The sequence below is a fragment of the Chelonia mydas genome, chromosome 4 (assembly GCF_015237465.2).
Source record: "Chelonia mydas isolate rCheMyd1 chromosome 4, rCheMyd1.pri.v2, whole genome shotgun sequence".
NCBI classification, from domain to species: domain Eukaryota; kingdom Metazoa; phylum Chordata; order Testudines; family Cheloniidae; genus Chelonia; species Chelonia mydas.
In genome coordinates this window covers 122,811,667-122,836,178 of record NC_057852.1, presented here as the reverse complement: position 1 = coordinate 122,836,178, position 24,512 = coordinate 122,811,667, and the positions used below count along the sequence as shown (strand labels likewise).

The following is a 24,512-nucleotide window of genomic DNA, read 5'->3' as shown; positions in this document are numbered from 1 at the left end:
AACCTGATGGTTGTCCAAAGTTACAGCAGTCTTTGGCTCCTTTGAAGATTACAAAAGAGTTTAAGTGATTTACCTGAGTTAACCCTGCCTCACCTCAGTCTTCCTGTCACCTTACAACTGGGAGCCACGCGGCACAAAGGTGCACGTGTGTTAGGTACAGGAAGGGAAAGGGAATCCTTTGGTTGTCTGAGGAACATCACAGCAGTCCTCACTCTCTTTGAAGATTACTTTTTTTTTTAAACTGTTCCAATGATGCAGAAGCCATGAGAAATGTGGGTGGGTGAGAGATGCACTCTGGAGGTAGCACTAACACAATGCCATGTCCTTTTGCAATGGACAGGTGAGTGGCTTGCAGTGTTGATTGGAAGCTTCAAGGAACAAAAAGAAGTTGTGGTGTGTGTCTTTCTTTCCCTGAGCCTTTCACCACTGTTCGGGGGACACCGGGATTGGATATTCTGATGCTGCGAGGGGCGGGAATTGCGGGGGGAGGGGTTTGCTTCTCCTGTTCCATGGAAGCTCCATCTGCAGGCTTAGAATATCATCAGTTTCCTGTCAAATTGCCTTCCCAATCCTGTAAGCAGGGCCGGCTCCAGCTTTTTTGCTGCCCCAAGTGGCAGGGAAAAAAAAATCCCGATTGAGCTGCTGCTGAAGTGGAAGGGAGGGAATGAAGGACTCGCCGCCGAAGACCCAGACGTGCCACCCCAATAACTGATGGAGTGCCGCTCCTTTCTATTGGCCGCCCCAGGCACCTGCTTCCTTCGCTGGTGCCTGGAGCCGGCCCTGCCTGTAAACACATTTCAGCAAATGTCTGGTTTAGCAGAAATACCAGCTTGTTTTGAAGTTCAACAGCAGCACAAATGTACTTGGTCCAACTTCATAGCTGACCAAACCCCTCCAAGCAGCAATATGTAGAGGGGTGACAATTAGCAGAAACATTTCTCTGGCATAGATTGTTGGCTCTCCTTCAAGGACTGAAAAGGCATCTCTGATGACCAGCCTTTAAAGAAGAAATTGACAACGGGTAACATAACTCTTGGAAGAAACTGAACTCCGCTCCAACTGCCCCCTTGAGACACTGTAAACATCATAATATTTTTAAAACGTTCCTAGATGTATCTTACCATTATTAGCCTTGGCTCCTTCTTTGGAAGCTGCAAAAGTTGTTTGAGAACAAAGAACAGTCTAACAGTCGCATTCTTGAAATGCAAAAAAGTACAGACATTGTGGCCTTCTATAACAAAGTTATGTTATGTGTGGGGATTTCTTAGCTTCTTTCAAAATGAATAAAAAAAGAATTGGAAGGCCCTTCAGCTGCTGAGAGGAAAACCATTTTGCTAGGAGGGCAGGAATATCACCACAGAGATGACAGAGGCAGATGGAGAAAGACTCTAGAGCAGTGGTTCTCAAAGCTGGTCCGCTGCTTGTTCAGGGAACCCCCTGGTGGGCTGGGCCGGTTTGTTTACCTGCTGCACCCGCAGGTTCAGCTGATCGCAGCTCCCACTGGCCGCGGTTAGCCACTCCAGGCCAATAGGGGCTGCAGAAAGCAGTACGGGCCGAGGGACGTGCTGGCTGCCCTTCCCGCAGCCCCCATTGGCCTGGAGCGGCGAACCGCGGCCAGTGGGAGCCGCGATCGGCCGAACCTGCAGATGCGGCAGGTAAACAAACCAGCCCGGCCCGCCAGGGGGTTTCCCTAAACAAGCAGTGGACCGGCTTTGAGAACCACTGCTCTAGAGTACATGCTCATTGCATGGACAGGAGGGACCAGGAGCCATTTGAGTTTCTCCTGGCATGGGAGGGTCAGGTTCTTCAGCAGGAGGACACACAGAATCCCTGCCACAGGGCAAGGGAGCATGCCCAAAGGAACAGGAGCAGGCTTAAAGGGAACAGGAGCTTGCCCACAGAGAATGGAAGCATGCCGATGCAGTCACTAGTACAACTGATGGCCAAACGAATTTGGGGCCCACCTGCTGCTGTGACTACTGCTACTTTCTAGGACTCCACCTCTGCTACTCCTCCTCTTCTAGCTGCTGCCCAGGGTGCTACTGAAGCAGAGGACCCACACCCGCAAGTGACTGGGAGGAGCCTGCAGGACTCCGGACACAACACCCTCCACTACTACCTTAAACCCCTAACAAGGAAACCCCTTGAACATGCAGGAGGGGAACAACGAACCGTTACCTGAAGCAATCCCTGAAGCCCAGCAATCCCTGAAGCCCAGAAGCCCCAAACCCTGCACAGGAGACATCCCTGGTTGTCTACTCCAGACAATTTTCTGCACCTGTTCCCCCCCTTGTTGGGAAGGGGAAGGAGAAAGGCAATGAGATGGGTTTAGAGACAGTAGCATGCATGGTGCTCAGGAAGCCAGACCACTTGTGATTTCATGTGCAGTTCCTTTAAAAAAACAAGTTTCACTTTTACATTTCATGTGTCGCTTTTAATAAAGGTTACAGTTTCCTTAGTCTAAATAATAAGATGGGTGAACTAGAGTGCCTTGTGCTAAAGGAGGATATTGATATAATAGGCATCACAGAAACCTGGTGGAGTGAGGACAATCAATGGGACACAATCATTCCGGGGTACAAAATATATCAGAAGGACAGAACAGGTCATGGGGGGGGGGGGAGAGGGGAAGGAGTGGCACTATATGTGAAAGAAAATGTAGAATCAAATGAAATAAAAATCTTAAATGAATCCACATGATCCAAAGAATCTCTATGGATAGTAATTCCATGCTCTAATAAGAATATAACAGTAGGGATCTATTATCGATCACCTGACCAGGACAGTGATAGTGATGATGAAATGCTAAGGGAGATTAGACAGGCTATCAAAATAAAAAACTCAATAATAGTGGGGGATTTAAATTATCCCCATATTGACTGGGTACATGTCACCTCAGGACAAAATGCAGAGACAAAATTTCTCAATACTTTAAATGACTGCTTCTTGGAGCAGCTGGTACAGGAACCCACAAGGGGAGAGGCAACACTCGATCTAGTCCTGAGTGGAGCACAGGATCTGGTCCAAAAGGTAATTATAACAGAACTGCTTGGAAATAGTGACCATAATATAACAACATTTAGCATTCCTGTGGTGGGAAGAACACCTCAACAGCCCAACACTGTGGCATTTAATTTCAGAAAGGGGAACTATGTAAAAATGAGGGGGTTAGTTAAACAGAAATTAAAAGGTACAGTGACTAGAGTGAAATCCCTGCAAGCTGCACGGACACTTTTCAAAGACACCATAATAGAGGCTCAACTTAAATGTATACCCCAAATTAAAAAACACAGTAAAAGAACTAAAAAAGAGTCACTGTGGCTTAACAACCATGTAAAAGAAGCAGTGAGAGATAAAAAGGCATCTTTTAAAAAGTGGAAGTCAAATCCTAGTGAGGTAAATAGAAAGGAACATACACTGCCAAATTAAATGTAAAAATGTAATAAGAAAAGCCAAAAAGGAGTTGGAAGAACAGCTAGCCAAAAACTCAAAAGGTAATAAAATATTTTTTAAGTACATCAGAAGCAAGAAGCCTGCTAAACAACCAGTGGGGCCCCTGGACGATCGAGAAACAAAAGGAGCACTTAAAGACGATAAAGTCATTGCAGAGAGACTAAATGAACTCTTTGCTTCAGTCTTCACAGCTGAGGATGTCAGGGAGATTCCCAAACCTGAGCCAGCTTTTGTAGGTGACAAATCTGAGGAGTTGTCACAGATTGAAGTATCACTAGAGGAGGTTTGGGAATTAATTGAGAAACTTAATAGTAACAAGTCACTGGGACCAAATGGCATTCACCCAAGAGTTCTGACAATGTGAAATTGTGGAACTATTAACTATGGTTTGTAACCTGTCCTTTAAATCAGCTACTGTACCCAATGACTGGAAGATAACTAATGTAACGCCAATATTTAAGAAGGGCTCTAGAGGTGATCCTAGCAATTCTAGACCGGTAAGTCTTATGTCAGTACCAGGCAAATTAGTTGAAACAATAGTAAAGAACAAAATAGACACATAGAGGAACATAAATTGTTGTGCAAAAGTCAACATGTTTCTGTAAAGGGAGATCATGTTTTACTAATCTATTAGAGTTCTTTGAGGGGGTCAACAAACATGTGGACAAGGGGGATCCAGTGGACATAGTGTACTTAGATTTCCCGAAAGCCTTTGACAAGGTCCCTCACCAAAGGCTCTTATGTAAATTAAGTTGTCATGGGATAAGAGGGAAGATCCTTTCATGGATTGAGAACTGGTTAAAATACAGGGAACAAAGGGTAGGAATAAATGGTAAATTTTCAGAATAGAGAGGGGTAACTAGTGATGTTCCCCAAGGGTCAGTCCTAGGACCAATCCTATTCAACTTATTCATAAATGATCTGGAGAAAGGGGTAAACAGTAAGGTGGCAAAGTTTGCAGATGATACTAAACTGCCCAGGATAGTTAAGACCAAAGCATACTGTGAAGAACTTCAAAAAGATCTCACAAAACTAAGTGATTGGGCAACAAAAATGGCAAATGAAATTTAATGTGGATAAATGTAAACTAATGCACATTGGAAAAAATAACCCCAACTATATATACAATATGATAGGGGCTAATTTACCTACAACTAATCAGGAAAAAGATCTTGGAGTCATTGTGGATAGTTCTCTGAAGACGTCCACGCAGTGTGCAGCGGCAGTCAAAAAAGCAAACTGGATGTTAGGAATCATTAAAAAAGGGATAGAGAATAAGACAGAGAGTATCTTATTGCCCTTATATAAATCCATGGTATGCCTACATCTTGAATACTGCACACAGATGTGGTCCCCTCATCTCAAAAAAGATATACTGGCATTAGAAAAGGTTCAGAAAAGGGCAACTAAAATGATAAGGGGTATGGAACGGGTCTCATATGAGGAGAGATTAAAGAGGCTAGGACTTTTCAGCTTGGACAAGAGGAGACTAAGGGGGGATATGATAGAGGTATATAAAATCATGAGTGGTGTGGAGAAAGTGAATAAGGAAAAATTATTTACTTGTTCCCATAATATAAGAACTAGGGGCCACCAAATGAAATTAATGGGCAGCAGGTTTTAAACAAATAAAAGGAAGTTCTTCTTCACTCAGCGCACAGTCAACCTGTGGAATCCTTGCCTGAGGAGGTTGTGAAGGCTAGGACTACAACAGGGTTTAAAAGAGAACTGGCTAAATTCATGGAGGTTAAGTCCATTAATGGCTATTAGCCAGGACGGGTAAGGAATGGTGTCCCTAGCCTCTGTTTGTCAGAGGGTGGAGATGGATGGCAGGAGAGAGATCACTAGATCATTACCTGTTAGGTTCACTTCCTCTGGGGCACCTGGCATTGGCCACTGTCGGTAGACAGGATACTGGGCTGGATGGACCTTTGGTCTGACCCAGTATGGCCATTCTTATGTTCTTATGTGTGGATCCTCCTTCCTGACAAATGGGAACTTTTTATTCAGGTTCAAGATAGGGCCCCATGATACATAGTACAGTTTTGATTTGTGTAACTCATTGGTGCCATCAGACTGCAAAGAATTCTTTGTCCCTCCCATGCCCACTTCACCGCCGCCACCACAGTTCCGTAAATAAGAATTCCAAAGAATACACCAGAGGGATAGCTAAAGTTGTGCCCAGAACACACTAATAGTTTTAACAGAAGACACAAAACAGGTTAAGTAAACTTCTTTATTGCTTGGTTCATATATAGAACAAGGAGGAAACACAATTAAAGTGACAGTAAAGCCAACAGATGCTGAACAGTGATGAAGTGACCCTTTTCCCCCACTCTCAGGAAATCAAGGCCAGTTTTCAACCTTGGGTGTACTCATGCATAATAGCTGACAAGTGCTGTTATCTCTGCACTCAGTCAAATGCTAAAAGAATTTCTGAAGCCCCTCCCAAACCCTTAAAGAATTGTTTTGAAGGTCATTGAAACTGACTGAGTGCTCCCTTTAATATAGTCTTCAAAACAGATGTTAACATTAACACCAAAGCATTTTATAATGATGGCAACAGAACTGAGTAAACACACTCCACAGCAAAAACTCAAGCCCCATAGTGTTAATGCTGTGGAGGTGCCCTGCCACAACTGTCCATAAAGAGTCAATAGTTACAGAAATGAATGGCTAATTACACAGTTACAGGGAACCAAACCCTCACAAACATAAGAACAGCCATACTGAGTCAGACCACTGGTCCATCAAGCTCAGTATCCTGTCTTGTGAAAGTGGCTGGTGTCAGATGCTTCAGAGGAAATAAACAGAGCAATTTATCAAATCTTTCATCCCATCATCCAGTCCCAGCTTCTGGCAGTCAGAGGTTTAGGGACACTCAGAGCATGCGGTTGCATCCCTGACCATCTTGGACAATAGCCATTGATAGACCTATCCTCCACAAAGGTACATTCACACCCAAATATGTGCCTATGGTCACTCCTGTGCAACTCCAGCAGCTCCATAGGGTGTGATATTGTCCCTCAAAAATGCAGAAGTCACCCACTACATCCTACTGTTCCAGAATGCATGCACATCAGGTATCCCAGATTTTTCTTGCCCTCCAAGAACCAGGACCACCATGCAAGCAGGCAGGATCTGGCTGTCTAAACGCTTTGCAAACAAGTCCTCTCTTGTGCCCACACTATATGGAAGTACCCGCCTTTACCCTCACATATGCTGTGAAGGGCACAGCAGGCCACAATTATGAGAACAGCATTGGCCACGCTGGCATCCAGACTGGTGTGTAAGCATCATCGAACTTTCAGCCACCCAGACTTGAACTTCATGACCATTCGCTATCTATGCAATTTGTAGTTGAGTTCCCTTTTTCCAGGGTCATTGATGTCAGGGGTACGGTTTCATGAGCCAAGCTAAGAGTGGGTATGCAGGGTCTTCCAGAATAACTGTTGGCACAAACCCACTGTAGAGTACTGCTTAGTTTCTAGGGAATGAAGTCCCTTCTTCCCCCAAAGTACAATCCCAATCTCCTCAGCACCCTGGTGTCATGAATCTTTACTGTGTTTCCAACAGCGTTCATGAACTCTGTGGTCCACTAAGCCCTGAAGAATGATTGAGTAGTAACCTTTTTGGCTCACATACTCACTCGCTCCTTTTGCAAAGTATTGGGATATGGATGCCATCAGTGGCCCTTGCAGAGTTCGGAAACCTTATTCTCTGAAATCCAGCTATAATGTCCAGTACTTGGATTATGGCAACCACTCGTGGGTAGATGACAGTACTATTTGTCTCACAAATCTGTACAACCATGACCCTGACAGTAGACTTCCCAAACCCATACTGGTTTGCAACTGACCAGAAGCCAGCTGGTGTTACCAGGTTCCACAAGGCAAAAGCCATGTACTTCTGTATTGGTATGGCTTTCCAAAATCAAGTGCTCTGGCACTGAAGGGTTGGAGCAAGCTCTCTCACATCTCCATCAAGGTCTGCTTCCTCGTTCGGAAGTTCTGAACCCACTGCTCCTAATCCCAGGTTTCCAAAACCACGTGATCTTACCACATCGTGCTCATTCTCCTGGACCAGTAGCGGCAGTCTACTCATGGGCATACCATGGCAATAGCAGCAGACACCATATCTGTTCCATGGGACCATAGTGGATTGTCAGTCACCTGCTTGGTCAGCTGTCTTTGGCTTTTCAAAAAGTTCTAGCACAATTCCATCCAGTATCTCTCACTGATTGCTGTGACAAAGCTCTGTCCTTGCCTCCATGGGTTCTGCGTTTCCTGGCAGATTTCGGTAGCCTCAGAGGCTCACTGTGACCCTCCACGTAACCCTTCTCTCTCTAGAGACAAGGGTCATAGTCTACTGAGCCATTTTCATCATAAGCCAGCGAGGGAAAGGAGGAGAAGTTATCCTTCCTTGCACAGTCTCTGTTGTCTCCCAGTCTCAGTGATTAATCAGGGGGCAAAGGCGGGGGGGGGGGAACCCAGGCCCACCCTCTACTCCGGGCTCCAGACCAGGGACTCTAATAGTATCAGCTATGGTATCTGACCTTTTAGAAACATGACATGTACAATTCCCTTGGCTACTTCCCCCACAGCAGCCCTCACTTCCTCAAGCTCCACTTCACCCTTACCTCAGGGCCTCCTTCCTTATGCCTGATATGGTGTGTGCTAATCAGTTTCTCCAACAGCACAACTTCCTCCCTGACATGCACACTCCTGACAGCTCCTGACATGCACACTCACCTGACTAACTGGGAGACTTTTAACTAGTTTCAGCTACCCCGATTGGCTTCAGGTGTCCCAATCAACCTAACATTCTCCCTGCCTTCTGGAAAGTTCTTAATTGGCCCCAGGTGTCTTAATTGACCTGGAGCAGCTGCCATTTCACTTATCCTGGTACCAGGGATTTGTTTAGCCTGGAGCTAATATAGCTATCTCCCACTACTTTTCTATAGCCATCTGGCCTTGCCCCATCACATTGCCTATTGCACTGGAGAAAACTATGTCCCCAAGACGGAGCAGAAGCAGAACCACATCATCATTCACTTGCTCCACATCTTCCACCTAGTTTGGCAGAAGGGAGAGGTGAACAGGAACTGCCATCGGCAAATATATGAAGGTGGAGGACAGCACCAATACCACATAGCAAGGCAGTTCCTAGAGCTTCTCCTTTGATGCACAGAAACCTGGGATATGCCCCTGAAATGGTAGTGCTAACATCACATACCAAACACCGGCAGTGTGGATGGTGGTATACACATGTACAGCATACATGGACACTCAGTACAGGTATGGGGTACACGTGGAAGCGTACCTGAGTATGCGTGCAAGGATAGATGTAGCCATAATTAGAAAGTTTTTCCTAATATCTAATCTAAATCTCCCTTGCTGCAGATTAAGCCCGTTACTTCTTGTCCTATGCTTCATACAGAACATACAGAATATACAGAACAATTGATCACCATCCTTTTCAAAACAGCCCTCAGTGTAATTGAAGACTGCCATCAAGTTACCCCCACCCTCAGTATTCTTTTCTCAAGACTAAACATACACTATTTTAAAAATCTTTACTCATAGGTTAGGTTTTCTAAACTTTGTATCATTTTTGTAGATATCCTCCGGACTCTCTCCAATTCGTCCACATCTTTAAGTGTGGCATCTAAAATTGGACAATACGCCAGCTGAGGCTTCACCAGCACAATGTAGAGCAGAACAATCCCATGTCTTCCACATGACACTCCTGTTAGTATACCCAGTATATCTGTCAGCTCCACACTGCTGATTCATATTCAATTTATGATCCACTACAACCTCCAGATCCATTTTAGCAGTATCACTGACTAGTCACTTATTTCCCATTTTCTATTGGGGAATTTGGTTTTTCCTTCCTAAGTGTAGTACTTTACACTTGTCTTTTCTGAATTTCATCTTGTAAAATTAGACCATGGAACTCATTGCCACAAGGCCTACAACTCCGAAAGATTTAAAGAAAGTTTTGACATTTATGTGGATAATTAGAATATTCAGTTATAACAATAAAGACTAATGAAGAATATTGGAAGGGATATAAAACCTCATGACTCTGGGTTTAAACCAATCTCTAACAACTATTAGAGGTTAGGTCAAAGTTTTCACAGGGCACAGATTATCCCATATCTGCGTACTACTAGTGTTTTTTGCATCTTACTCTTATGCATCTAGTGCTTGACACTGTCAGAGATAGGATACTGAACTAAATATAAAATGGGTCTGTTCTAGTATGGCAATTCCTACATTCCTAAGTATGAGAGAGAGGGTTTCTGGCAGGCCATTTTCTGTGAGAGCTCCGTTCTTTTGGAATTTTTCCTCCTTGGTCCAAAATAGTCTGTATTTATTGATATTCAAGACATATACTGCAAGGCTCATCTTTTTAAGATACCTTTTGGGGAGAGAAAGCTTGCTTAAGGAGGTTACATTTAAGGAGTGTGTAATATTTCTTTTCATTTTATTTGGCTATAGGTTTATTTACTTATTTCCCTTTGATTTATATTGACTGTGCATGTACTTAAATGTTAGTGGCACTGAAAGATGAAATAGGTGCCTCTTGTGGTCTTATAAATTAAACAAATAAAATCACCTTGAGAACACTTTTGGCATAATCTTCTGATGCCAACCACAGGCCATTACAGGGGCCTCAGGCATTGGTGCACCTTGGTCCCTCCTATTCTCTGCCTCTGGCACACAGTAGTTTAGATTCCTGATAATTTGGTCTAATTTCAGTTCTTGGGCTTGGGGTGGGCTGGTGGCTGGATGGTGTTGATGGCCTGTGATATACAGGAGGTCAGACTATATGATCTGGTGATCCCTTCTGGCCTCAAATTCTATGGTTATGTCTACACAGCAGCTGGGAGCATCCCTCCCAGCATAGATGGAGAGACTCACCCTAGCCACAGAGCTAAAAATAGCAGTGAGGATGTTATGGCACTAGCAGCAGCTTGGACTAGCCATCTGAGCTCAGATACAAGGTCAGGCGGGTTTGGGCTCAGATAGCTAGCCTGAGTCACCACCCATGCCACAACCTTCTCACTGCTATTTTAAGCGCGCTATCTCAAACAGAACTAATGCTAGTCTGTTTAACCAGGTGGGAGGCAACTGCAGTGTTAGTATACACTATGATTTGGAAACAGCCTTCATTAGCTCTCACTGCTTCAAAATCTGTGTGAACCCCACTTAGCACACATGGCCATAAATCATGGGAGTGCCTCTGTTACTGAAAACAGCACCACTTGTGGATTCAGTGTCTAATAATATTTAACATATGAGGCCTTCTTGTCTTTTTCCATATATAGACTGTGACTTTACTTTTAATTAAAGGTAAATCACAAATGTTTTTTTCATTCACCATATCACTATGTAGGTACAATTTTTTGGTATATTTTGCTATGAAAATCTTACCTGTAATTCATCAGCCAGATCCATCATTATGCTGTAAAGTATCTTCAAGTTTAGAACCAAGTTCTGGTGCTGATTTAAAAATAAATAAATCAAGAATACTCAATTACTAATATAAAACTGGTAAGATTATTACTTCAATACTAAGTGACTAACCAACATGAAAGCATTTTTCCTTGTGCATCTACTGATGCTAACTCTTGCATATCTAGTAATATTCTTAGGCCACTGATAATCACATTTCAAGAGCTCCTGCGGAAGTAATGATCTGGAATATTCGGAACTTAATGTATTCCTTATTTTACATACCGCACCTGGGAACACAATCTGAGCATGAAGATTGAAGATGTGTACTTACTTTTAAGAGATAATATTGTAACATTGGGCTTTTGATACTAAAGTTAAAGTTCTTGTAGTAAAGTGATCATGATAGGGTTAACTGGGTTATCGAGAGCATTATGGGATGGAGCCATGCTCCTCCCCCGTGCCTTACTTCCTGTTTTAGTCCATGGGAGTGTTCTCCCCACTCTGTTGCGATGCAGTTAGATATACAGCAAGTCCCCAGCCTGAAGTCCTGCGAATAGTCTTATCTTTGTTGCACTGAGCAGTCCCTTTTCAAAAGTTCTACCATCATGTCTACACAATGGAAAGTTTCTTACCTGATCATTTCCATTCTGCTAGCAGTATCTGCCACAATTCTGTGACTTTGGGCTGTTCCCCTCCTCTCCGAAAAAATGAAGGCAGTTCAGAGTTGCAGCATAGCTCATGCTGGATATGTTCCCTTCTCCAGCTGCACACCAGAAGAGTCATTCCAAAGCTGTGTAGAAACTCTTACAATATGATTAGGAACAATAGTGCCAGTCAGTGAACTACGTACAGTAGGCTATCTGGCCCACAAATTGTAGACATAAAATAAATGTTGTCCTTTGGCTACTGGAATCTCATCAGGGACGGGTAGAATTGTGGGAGATGCTGCTAGCAAAAAAGAGATCACCAGGTAAGCCACGACATTCTGTAGCCCAACATCTCAATTATACAATGCTTAGGAAGTAACGAGCAATGAATTATAAGAAAGAAAGGACCAAAAAAACAGACTGAAATAGAGAACTCTCTGTTTGAAAGTACATGGCAAGTTATTTTTGTATCACCACATGCAGAACCTTCATTCCAAAAGAGGCCTCTGCAGGGGATAGAAAATCCATCTTACAATGTTTGACAAAGCTGTTGACAGAAGACCAGATTGGAGACCTTCAGATTTCCTCAGTTGAGGCATACATCCTTTCTGCTAGATGATATTGGTAGAGATCTCAGAGGTCTTCAGGAATAGGTGAACTTGATGCCATGTGTCTCCATTACACACAACTTCATCCATCTGGCCAGTGATTGGTAGAATGCCAAAAGGCTTTGGCACTTTGGGTGAAAGAATACAAACAAGGAGCTTGATCTTCTCATCAATTCATTGCACCTGAAGTAGTTCTTAAGTGCTTTACATACATCCAGAATATGCCACAGCTTTTCTGTAGGATGCTGGGGCTTTGGACAGAACAATGGGAGGATCTCTTCCTGTGTGGTATGGAAAGAGAAATCTCACCTTTGGTAAGAAAGATTCTGGAGTCCTTAGAACCAACTTGTCATCATGGAACAGTGTATTGCTGTATGGATAGAGCTGCCAACTCAGACTTGTCAAGCTAACATAATAGTGACCAAGAAGCATGTTTTGATAGATAAAAAACAAAGGCATAAGTGTAGTCCCTTGTCTATACTGTCCTGAAGAAAATCCAGAATAGCTGGAATTCCAGGGTATTTGGGATTTCTGTTTATCTCCAGGAGTTTAACCATACCCATGTGGAGGAGTAGGCCTTTAGTGCTAAAGTCTGTCAGGAGACCAGCAGAGTGCTGACCATCTTGGAGGATAAAATGACTGCTTATGCTTCCCTCTCAATAGCCATGCAATTATATTGATTTCCATTACAACTCCGAATATGAAATGTACAGTGCTCACTTTATATTATTATTATTACAAATATTTGAACTGTAAAGAAGATAAAATAGTATTTTTCAATTTACCTCATACAAGTACTGTAGTGCAATCTCTATCATGCAAGTGCCACTTACAAATGTAGAATCTTTTTTACATAACTGCACTCAAAAATAAAGCAATGTAAAACTTTAGAACCTAGCAATCCACTCAGTCCTACTTCCTGTTCCGCCAATCGCTAAAACAAACAAGTTTGTTTACATTTATGGGAGATAATACTACCTCTTATTTACAATGTCACCTGAAAGTGAGAACAGGCATTCACATGGCACTGTTGTAGCCAGCATTGCAAGGTATTTATGTGCCAGGTATGCTAAGCATTCATATGTCCTTCATGCTTCGGCCACTTTTCCAGAGGACATGCTTCCATGCTGATGATGGGTTCTGCTCGATAACAATCCAAAGCAGTGCAGACTAATGCACGTTCATTTTCATCATCTGAGTCAGAGGCCACCAAGAGAAGGTTGGTTTTCTTTTTTGGTGATTTGGGTTCTGTAGTTTCTGCATTGGCTAGCCTCCCCAAGTACAAATATACCTGGAACTGGTTGGTACACATTCAAGGAGGCTAGCCCATGCAAGCACTCAACACTGCCCATGCTACTGTGTCTACACTATTATTTTTAGCCCATTAGCTTGAGGCAGAGCTAGCATGAGTATGTTTACATGAGCTGGGAATCACACTCCTAGCTCCAAGTGTACAGACAGACTTAGCGTCTTTCATCTCTTCTACAGCATCATCCTTTATTTTATTTTTTTTAACTAAACTGATCTTTCCTCCTTAAAATGAAGATCTTCATTCTGTGAATGAGCCTTCACAAACAAAAAGTTCTTAATCATGAAAACTAGTTCAAGGTAACTGTTGTCACCTCATCTCTTGCAGAAGTGTCCAATATTTTTAATTAGGCAATCTATACAGTTCATTTCCATTAAACCCAATAGTGCTGATCATCAGATTACATTGCAGAGCTTTAAATTTTGAGAGGCTGTGAGAGCGGTCTTGGGTGAAGAGGAGAAAATTACTTGCCACTCTGGCATGGAATTTATGAAAACTCTTCTCAGTTAATCTAGTTGGTTGTAAAATGTTTCCCTTCCGTTGACTGCTTGACTAGACTAAAGTTAAGGTTAAATAAAATTAGGTAGGGTAGGGTAAAATTAACAATCTATTATCACTTCCTACTCCTAACCACCAAAATAAGAGACGTGTGGGAAATGCAACAAGATGTACTTATCTCATTTACCTTTTTAATTTTTTTAATTTCTTATTTCCTTCTCTTGCTTGGCTCTACTCTGTCTTCTCTCTCTCTCTATATATATATATATTTTTCACTAAAATTTTAACATTTTTCTTTTTTGTGGAAAGAGTAGAATCTCTTGCCCATTTCTCTTTCCCGCTTCCTGGGAGTATTTTCCATTTTCAATTACCTCTCCTCTTTTCTTATACTCCGCTCTCTTTCTTAAATGATATTCTCATTCTGTACATCCCATTCCCATGCCCAGTGTTCTCTCCATATTATTAACTCACCATACTCCCCCAATTTCTTATTGCCCTTCTTCTTCCTGGATGTGCTCTCGTCTACTTGCTGCATTCCTCTGTCTTTTACTAACCTGCCCACTTTTTCCTCCTATGACACACTACTTGATTATTTCATTCCTCCCTTTGCTTACGCTACACCACTTCATTCCCTTCTGTGTGCGCCATGGGATGGAGAGTGAAATGCAGCTGTGGTTCACATAGAATGATGTAGTACAGAAGCAGTCACAAGCAAGGGAGGGGACTGGCACAGAAGACAAAGAAGAGTAAGTAATGTAGTAGCCAGAAGGTGGAAACCCTCAGAAGGCAACAAGACAGCTACACAATAAATGGGAGGAAGTAGAGGAAAACTCCCATTATGTCTGAGTATTGCATGCACCTTGCAGTACAAAAATATACTTTTTAAACATGAGTGTTTTAGGATACCTAATAAGAACTTCAAGACATGTCTATTACTGCACATTCAATCTAAATGTTCCACTAATTTCAGTGAAAAGAAAAGGAGTACTTGTGGCACCTTAGAGACTAACGAATTTATTTGAGCATAAGCTTTTGTGAGCTACAGCTCACTTCATCGGATGCATTCAGTGGAAAATACAGTGGGGAGATTTATGTACACAGAGAACATGAAACAATGGGTGTTGTTATACACACTGTAAGGAGAAAGTGATCACTCTCCTTACAGTGTGTATGGTAACACCCATTGTTTCATGTTCTCTGTGTATATAAATCTCCCCACTGTATTTTCCACTGAATGCATCCGATGAAGTGAGCTGTAGCTCACAAAAGCTTATGCTCAAATAAATTCGTTAGTCTCTAAGGTGCCACAAGTACTCCTTTTCTTTTTCTGAATACAGACTAACACGGCTGCTACTCTGAAACCTAATTTCAGTGAAGGATTTCTACAGCATCAGTCAATAAAATTCCTCAGATAAGCTAGATGTTTGGGAATTTTTTAAAGCATTCTTATAGGGTATACAAGAGACAAGACTGTTTTAGTGATATCAAAAGTAACACTTCATTTAGACTACTGGACACAGATTGAGATCTGAATAGTTCTCCCTAACTCTCTAAACTCCCAGAATAAATAACACATCCTATGAAGCCTTGTCTCTCCAAACTGGGTCTCAAATTTTTGCTCAGACTACACTGTTGTGGCCAAAAATATGACCCCAAACCCTTGGCTACATAACATTGTTCATGAAAAAGTTTTGCCAGCAGAATGATGATTTCTGTGGAACATTTCTATTGCAGCAGGGCTAACAATTAAGAATTCTATTTTTTTAAAAAGCTTCATTAAATAGACAAAACATTTCTATTCTTCTTTCATATGACTAGTGTAGAACAGCAACTACAATTTCACCTGAAGTTGATCGAGTCAAATGACATCAGTAATAGCAGAATTTATTGCAGTAATGCCTCCTTCATATTTATAAATTGGGTAGTAGGTAGTGATATGTTTGATGGTCTGTCGTGGGGAACCACACTCACGCACTGGGGAGTCCTTGATTTTCCATTTGTTCATTAGATATCTGCATCTACCATGGTTGGTTCAAATTCAGTTCAGAACTGACCAAGATGAGCGTGGAAGGTCAAACCCAAGAACCTTCTGCACGGGATCTGGCACATGGTGCTTATTTTTTAAGTCTTGTTTAGCCCAATCTACTTTCCAAGCCAGGAGGGAGCAATGTTAGACAGAACAGGTAGCCACGGTGTTGGAGTCGACTTAAGGGTTCCCGTGATGCACCGCATCACAGTATTTAGCTGTGTTTCCACAAGTCACGTGCGGCTGCATCTGCTCCATACTGGTGCACAATATTCAGTTACTGAATATACAAGTGCTACTGCAGATATTCACAACACTGATGCTGATGCACTCCAGGTTGTACCTGCTAGTTTCAGGATTATGTTGGCTCTCATTTTTATCTTTGCAGCTACCTTGGATTGTCATGGCAAGATCATCTGCATATCCAAATTTTCATGATTTAGTTGGAGGTATCTCATTTACGTATATATAAAAAAGGGTTGGTGCAAGTACAGAGCCTTATGGTAGCCCTTTGTCTATGTTACAAGGTGAGCTGGTCTTATTACCCAGGTACATCCGCAGGCATCTGTTACTCAGCATGGTCCACAGCAGGTGAAGTGTTTGGTAGCAAGGTATAATTTTAGCAAGTTTCAGCATCAGGCCCTTAATCCATACAGTATCACACGCAGATGACAGGACAACAAATACTGCACCAGTCTTTAGGGGGTTTTTTGATAGCCAGCCTCAACGTGAGTTGTGAGTGCCAGAACTTGGTCACAACAACTAAGTTTTGGCCAGAAGCCTGCCTGTTTGACAGAGATAATTGGCTCAGCAAAAGGGCGTATTTTTTTGAGGGGGGATATGTTCAAGAAGTTTATAGGTCGTACATAGTAGAGAAATTGGCCTATAGCTTCCCGCTTCATCAGGGGGCTTTTCACGCTTTGGAATGGCAATTACCATTGCCTCATGCCATATATTTCTTCCAGAGTGGAAGATGACAGCCTTCTCACTCTGTTAAGTGAGAATTCACAACAAATGCCAGCAACTCGGCAACCAAACATTGCTCAGCAATCTCCTAGTCATCAGAGCAGCAACTAAACAAAATTTCTATCATACTGACTGTGACAAATTCACAGATTTTCTGTGTGCATGTTGTGTAGTTGTACATAAAGTTCCCCATGATCCCATGGCTATGTAATTTGACATTTTCCCAAGATGCCATGAAATTCAGCATTTCTGGCATGGAATTCACCATTTTGCTGCAGCCAAGTGCTTAACATTTTGTATTTTCTCACCCTACCAGCACTCTGCCTGCAAATGCATCTCTCTTTTCAATTTACCTCACAAAGGAGAATTAATTAGATTATGATGCATGCACCCTGTACTATTCCATGCAATGAGGCAGCAGGGCATTGGAGATGCTGGGAGTGAGATTTGCAGTCCAGCTTGCAGCCAGGGAGTGGGAGGAAGAGAACAAAGGAGATTTCATGTTGATAACATTAATTAATGTTGCCATGGAATTTAGGGTTTGTTCTGCAGGATTTAGGAGCTACTCATAGGGAATTTGGTTCCATTGGCCCACAGAATACAACAAGCCCTGATTATTCTATACCAATTATCTGTCATATATTGCTAACCAAGATAACCCTTCGCTCTCAGAAGAAAATCCTGCATGTATTTTTCTGGTATGTTTTTCTCTACTGTACCTTACAAAGTATCTAAATATCTTTACTATTTCACTGTTTGGTTTATCTGACTATGAGTCTCTAAAAACTACTTACCAATGTATTTCTCAAGGAATCTGCATTCATATTCACTGTTCTCTCTGAGACAGGCTTTTCAAAATGCTTATGTATCAAATATTCAAAAGAGGGGACAGTGTCACTGGGGTTTATCAGCCATGCAGCAATCCTTGGATCTAACACAACACAATCAGCCACTACAAAAATAAAAAACTATTTTAATCATTCATTGCTGATTTAATAAAAAAAGGTTACTGACCTTTAGTAACTATTGTTCTTCGAGTTGTGTTGCTCACATCCATTCCACGTTAGATGTGTGCGCACAGCATGCACCATTGCCAGAGATTTTTCCCTCAGTGGTATCTGTCGGGCCAACTAGTGCCCTTTGCTGCCGCGCGCTTATGCGCTGGTACAAGATACCCCGCCACCCACACAACCTCTCAGTTCTTTCTTGCCGGTTTACTCCAACAGAGGGGTAGGAGGGAGAGTCATGGAATGGACATGAGCAACACATCTCAAAGAACAACAGTTACAAAGGGTTAGTAACCTTTTCTTCTTCTTCAAGTGCTTGCTCATGTCCATTCCACATTAGCTGACTCACAAGTAGTACCCCAGGAGATAGGCTCAGAGTTCATGGACATGTTGACTGCAACATCACTCTCTTTAATCTGGCATTGTCTCTGGCCTGTTGAGTGATGGCATAGTGAGATGTGAAGGTATGTACTGATGACCAGGTTGTGGCCTTGCTCATGTCCTGGACTGGGACCTGTACGAGGAATGCTGCTGACAAAGTCTGAGCTTTTGTGGAGTGAGCAGTTAAGATGGCTGAAGGCAGGACATTTGCCTGCTTGTAGCAAGCCTGAATACAGGCAGTTATCTAGGACGAGATCCTCTGGGCTGACACAGGTAGCCCTCTCCTCCTTTCTTCTATCGCTACGAAGAGTTGGCCTGGTTGCTATGGAATTGTGACACCACCTTTTGCAGGAAGGCCGGGTGGGAGTACAGTTGGACCTTGTCCTTGAAGAACACTGTGTAAAGTAGTTCCAACATAAGGGCCTTGATTTCAGACCACAGGCGCCAGCTTCTAATTTACCCCAGGGTGCTCAACCCCAACTCAGCTGCAGGCCCTGCCCCTGCTCCACCCTGTCCGGCCTCTTCCCACCCACTCCCATGAGTGTGCCCCATCCTCACTCCTCCCCCTCCCTTCCAGCGCCTTCCAGTTGTTCCACAGTGTTCAGGAGACACTGGGAGGAAGGGGAAGGAGCTGATCAGTGAGGGCTGCCAATGGGCAGGAGTGGGGAGGTGGGAGGGTAGCTTGGCTGCCAGTGGGTGCTAAGCACCTGCTAATTTTTCTTTGTGGGTGCTGGCTCATGTCCACACAGGGTCAAGGACTGAGCCCATCCCTGCTTGTTGATATAGAACATGGCTGCAGTATTGTTTGTCAGGACTTGCATCACCTCGCCTGAGATCTGAGGAAGGAACATTTGGCATACTAAGTGAATCACCCTGAACTCCCTTACATTTATGTGCAGGGAGAGTTCTTGGGACCAAAGGCCGAGTCCTGAAGTTGTTGAGGTGGGCTCCGCACTCTAGGTCTGACACATCTGAGACCAAAGACACTGACGGTTTGTGGGGGAACAAAGGGCACCCCCATCATTTCTGATCTTGCCTCCCTGGACTGGTGGAAAGTGTCAAGGACCAGGGGAGGAATTGTTAGCACTGAGTCCAAGTGTTGTCTGCTCGGGGAGAACACTGAAGCTAGCCACATCTGGAGGGGTCTGAGGCACAATCTTGCATGTTGAACCATGTAAGTATTTGCAGCCATGTGCCCCAGTAACTTGAGGCAAACCCGAGCTGTCGTAATTGGGTGGACCATGACATCGGATATCAGGTCCAATATGGCCTGGAATCGGGTCTCCGGCAGGAAGGCCATGGCTTAGGTCAAGTCAAGCACTGCCCTAATAAATTCTATTCTCTGAACTGGGACAAGAGTTGGCTTTTGTTTATCAGCAGACCCAGTGCTCTGCAGATGGCTTGGACAGTGCTGATGCTGTTCTGTACTTGAGCCTCTGACCGAAGCTTGGTCAGCCAGTCGTCATGTTATGGGTAGACCTGGATGCCTCGCCGTCTGAGCAAGGCCACTACTACTGCCATATACTTCATGAAAACACAAGGGGATGCAGAGAGGCTGAATGGTAGGGTGGTGAATTGGTAGTGGTGTTGATTCACAATAAATCTGAGAAATCTTCTGTGGCCATGGAAGATAGAAATGTGAAAATATGTGTCCTTTAAGTCGAGGGTGCCATACCAGTCCCTGGATCCAGAGTGGGAATGATAGAGGCCAGGGAGACCATGCAGAAGCTCAGTTTCTTGAGATATCTGTTGAGGCAATACAGGTCCAGAATGGGCTGGAGGCCCCTCCCAGCCTTTGGGATAAGGAAATATTGGGAGTAAAACCCCTTCCCTCTCAAGTCTTGCAGAACCTCCTCCATGGCCCCATTCGTAAGGGGGATTGCACCTCCTGGACGAAGTATTGCTCATGAGAAGGGTCCCTGAAGAGGGACGGGGATGGTGGGTGATAGGGAGGGTAGACAAAAACTGAAGGGTATAGCTGACGGTCACTGTACTTTGTACCCAATGGTCCGAGGTTGTGTGGGACCACACTAGGCTGAAATGGGACAGACAGTCCAAAAATAAAAGGGAAGTTGGATCTGAAGCAGTGACGGCACACCTTCAAAAGGGCCGCTTGGGCCCCTCAGAGTACCTCTGAGACCCTGGCTGGGAGGTTGAGGTGGACAGGAGTGGTTGGCACAGTTGATAACTTCTGATGCTGAGAATGAGGAGGCTGCTGGGGCCTGAATAACTTCCTGGAAGCCGTCGGAGCGTAAAGGTCTGAAGACTGGAGGGTGGCCCTTGAGTCCTTCAGGCTGTGAAGTCTTGTGTCCATCTGCTCCAAGAATAACGAGGAACATTCAAAGGAGTGGCCGTGGATGGTTGGACTTTGTGAGGAAGTCCCAAGGACAGGAGTCAAGATCACCACCTCATGGAGTCCATTATCCTGGCTGCCAAGTTGGCTGCATCCAGAGCTGCCTGGAGAGAGGTCCCAGCCCATTCTTACCTCCAAGAGGGCAATGACCTTCTGCCTTTAATTTTGAGGCAGGGAGTCCTTAAATTTACCCAAGGAGTCCCACAGATAATAGTTGTATCTCCTCAGCAAAGCTTGCTGGTTAGAGATACGTAGTTGGAGGCTACCCATCAAATAACCCTTTCTTCCAAAAAGACCCAGTTTCTTCGCGTCTTTTTGTTTGGGGATAGCACTCAGCTGGCCCTGCCTGTCTCTCTCATTGGCTGCTGACACAATCGGTGGGTATAATTATAAGCAAGGTCTGAATGAACTCTCCCAACAGCTAGCTGGAAAAGGGGAGAGACTTCAGGAGCAAATTGTATTTACATGAACACACCTATTCTGCCTAGATATCCAGCAGATAGAGCTGTGTTGCTCAAAGTGATCAACTTTGGCTGGTTTTGGGTTACAAATCACTTTAGTACTGAAAGCAGGGGCAGTGAAATGTTGTTATCAATGTTGTTCTCTTTATTGTAGGAGTAAAGGGGATAAGTAAACGCATCTTGTAAGTTATTTTCTGACACTACCATTGGAGCGCCGTCTGCAGCCGACGATAGTTGAGAAGGAACTGAGGGGGTCGGGCCGCAAGAGTGCTAGGTGAAGCGCCAATGACACCACGAGACAGCTACTGCACATGCGCGTCCCAACCAGGCACTGCAACCAAAAATCTCTGATCAGCAGTGCCGGGATGCACCAACACCTGAAGTGGAGCACCCACAGGGACAGCACTTGAAGAACTGTGCTTAACTGTCCTAAATGAGGGGGTCACCTTCAGCTGAAGGGACCTCACTAAGCCAAGGGCTCAAACGTCAGACCCCTGTGAAAGTAAGAGGGGTGGAGACAGGTGTCCCAGCCAGGAGGTGTGGACTCTCCCTAAGGGTCGCCAGTCTGGTTTAACCTGTTCCTCCCCACAGTTCAAAGGTAGAGCTAAATAGGCTCCATTAGGAGTCTTTTGTTATGTTAATTGCTCACTAAGAACTGAAAGTCACTAAGGGTTGGGTGTAGTCTCAAGAGACTGACTTACAGAGGTCACAGCAGAGAGGCAGGTAGCAGACGGTGACTGGTGAGAGGAACAGCAGCTGGTGAGGAGGCCAGTGGAGAGAAGCGGCCAGCCAGACCAAGTGCTCAGATGGCGGAGCAAGGTGCCTTCTTCCCCAGGTGGGAAGGGAACTCACACAGATGCACCTCTGAACCCTGGGTCCTCACTGACCAACAACCACTGTGAGTGGGGTATGATGAGGAAGCAGAGAGGGGCTCAGTAAAGGAACTTTTGGCTGTAGAAGTCAGGGTCTGGTGCCGGGCGAGCAGAAGCAGAAGCCTGCCTCTTGGAAATCTGAGTAGGAGAGGCAATGGAAGGGAAGACCCGGTATGAGGGGAAAGCCCCAGGGGTTCTGTAAGGCCACTGTATCAGTCAGCGACCTGCTGGCCAGGTGCCATCTGGGGAATCAGTACCAAAGTCCAGTGGCATGTTGACTGGGTACTGGTGGTGACCCTGAGGTTGCACACAGGGTTCCCTTTCAGACTTGGAAGAGAAGTCCTCTCTTAGAGACCATGGCACAGTGGTACCTGCCTCTGCCTCCATGTGGTGCCGGGGGTCCAGGGACCTGTGGCAGACTAGAGATGGTTGGGACATCAGGGTCAGGGACAGCTTGCCTCTAGAGAGTGCTGGAGGGCCCAGTGCTGGGAAGGAGCTCGATGCTCCTTGCTCCTTCCAGTAATCAGAGCTGGCAGGTATCCCATCAGAGTTGGGCAGGGGGACCGGGAGAGATAGTAAATCCCTGTTGATGGGACAGTCAGATTGCTGGTGCCACGGTGGCTTCCGGGTGTGAGCGGAGGATACCACACCGGACTCAATGCTCTGGGCATAGTTGATGGTGCCATCACGGAGCCAGGAGTGGAAGTGTGGCACAGGTCTCACCGTGATTCCTTCCCTCCTCCTCCCCACCCCCCACTTGTCCTTCTTCTGCAACAGTGAGCGCCCTCTATGGGGCGCTATTTTTTGTGCTTTTTCCATAGCACCAGAGATGTCAAACGGTACCAGGAAGAGCTTGGTTCTGGAGGAGCACTTTGCACTGACACCGAAGAGCTCGGTGCCAAATCAGAGCAGCTCAGCTCTGAGGCAGGTGTGAGGGGAGCTTCCATGATGATAGTCATCAACCTGATGTGTCTGTCTTTTTTAGTATGGGGTCTGAAGTCCCAATAGATCTGGCATTTGCCCTTCACATGAGTTTCCCCCAAGCACTTCAACCAGTTGGAGTGCAGATTGCTCATGGGCATAGATTTGCCACAGGAGGCACAAGGTTTGAAGCCCAGGGATAGAGGCATGTCCCTTGATGATAGGGAATATTTACAGTAACTATGTACACTAATATTAATCACAATAACTATATACTCTAAACAATGATAAACTAAGAGTTATAGTCCAAAAACTACTGGGGAGAAGCCTTGCCAAAGCAAGAAGGGTCATTCAAGCAACTGTCATGGGCGGTAAGAAGGAACTGAGAATGTTTGTGGCTGGTGGTGCCCCTTTTACCGGTGCATAAGCACGCAGCAACAGAGGGTGCTAGAGCCAGCCCAATGGATACCACTGAGGGAAAAATCGCCGGCAACAGTGCACACACCTAACACGGAGTGGACATAAGAAAGCACTCAAAGAATAATATTTCAAATTTATTTACATTATAGCAAAAGACTAAAAAAAAGGTTTTGCAAAGTAGCACTTTCCCATCTTTTTTGGGGACACATTCCTATGACAATAAAACTAAGATCTAAATTACAGTCAATACTCTATGACTCATACTTTTGTTGAGTGCCTGGGAAGAGATGTTTTTAAAAGGTAGAGAATTTAAATTTGAGGAATAAACTGGGTGATGCCAGTAGTTCAAAGTTGAGTTTCTACAGTGAAGGGATAATTATTTACTTGTAATACTACTTGTCTGACTGTATTGTTTTACCAGATTCCTACTTTTCTACTTCCACTCGCTAGTGCAAAGAAAGTTGGAACCCCCTAAATCTCAAAGAGTTGGGGTTTTTGAAGCCCAGGTAGTTTAGCCCTATTCTGAGACCAATTACCAATGCCTCAGTACTCCCTGGATCATTCTACTGTAGTTTCTTCAAGGAAGTGGAGTTATCCCTAAATTCTAAGTGTAACTAATAGTCAACGAATATTTATAAGGTAGGAGGAGTCCATCAGAAAAAAATTATTGCCTCCTCCTCAATAGTGAGGGGACACAGGTGGATGAGTAAGAATCCGGTCAGAAGATATCTTCCAAGAAGCACAATTACAGGTTATCCTTTCTCTAAAGAAGCCATATTAACTGGATTCCTACGCTTAGAGATTAAAACATATGAGGAGAGTTTTCCATGAATCCATAAATTTTCCAGTCATAGAAGAACAAAGGAAAAGGGAACAAAGAACCTAGGGAAAGAAGTCACTCACCTTGTGCAGTAATGATGGTTCTTTGAGGTGTGTGTCCCTATGGGTGCTCCACTGTAGATGTGTCTGCATCCTTGTGCTGCTGATTGGAAAACTTTGGTATCACTGTACATTTCGCCTGAGCTGTTCCTCGTCTACCAGGAGGTTAGCCAGCATGCACAGGCAAACCCTCCTCGATTCCTTCTCTACCACAGAGTTAATGACAAGAACTCTGAAGCAGAGGG

The 24,512-nt window shown here is 44.2% G+C and overlaps 1 protein-coding gene across 1 annotated transcript in view; it reads right to left on the bottom strand.

The window, feature by feature from the left end:
- The window catches only part of POLN (DNA polymerase nu), a 202,798-nt gene that overhangs the window by 132,376 nt on the left and 45,910 nt on the right, over positions 1 to 24,512 (bottom strand). Inside the window, exons 6-7 of the mRNA XM_037898583.2 lie at positions 17,768 to 17,925; positions 10,896 to 10,964 (exon numbers count right to left, since the gene is read on the bottom strand). Of these exons, the coding sequence (XP_037754511.1) occupies positions 10,896 to 10,964; positions 17,768 to 17,925 (227 nt within the window). The remainder of the gene's footprint in view (positions 1 to 10,895; positions 10,965 to 17,767; positions 17,926 to 24,512) is intronic.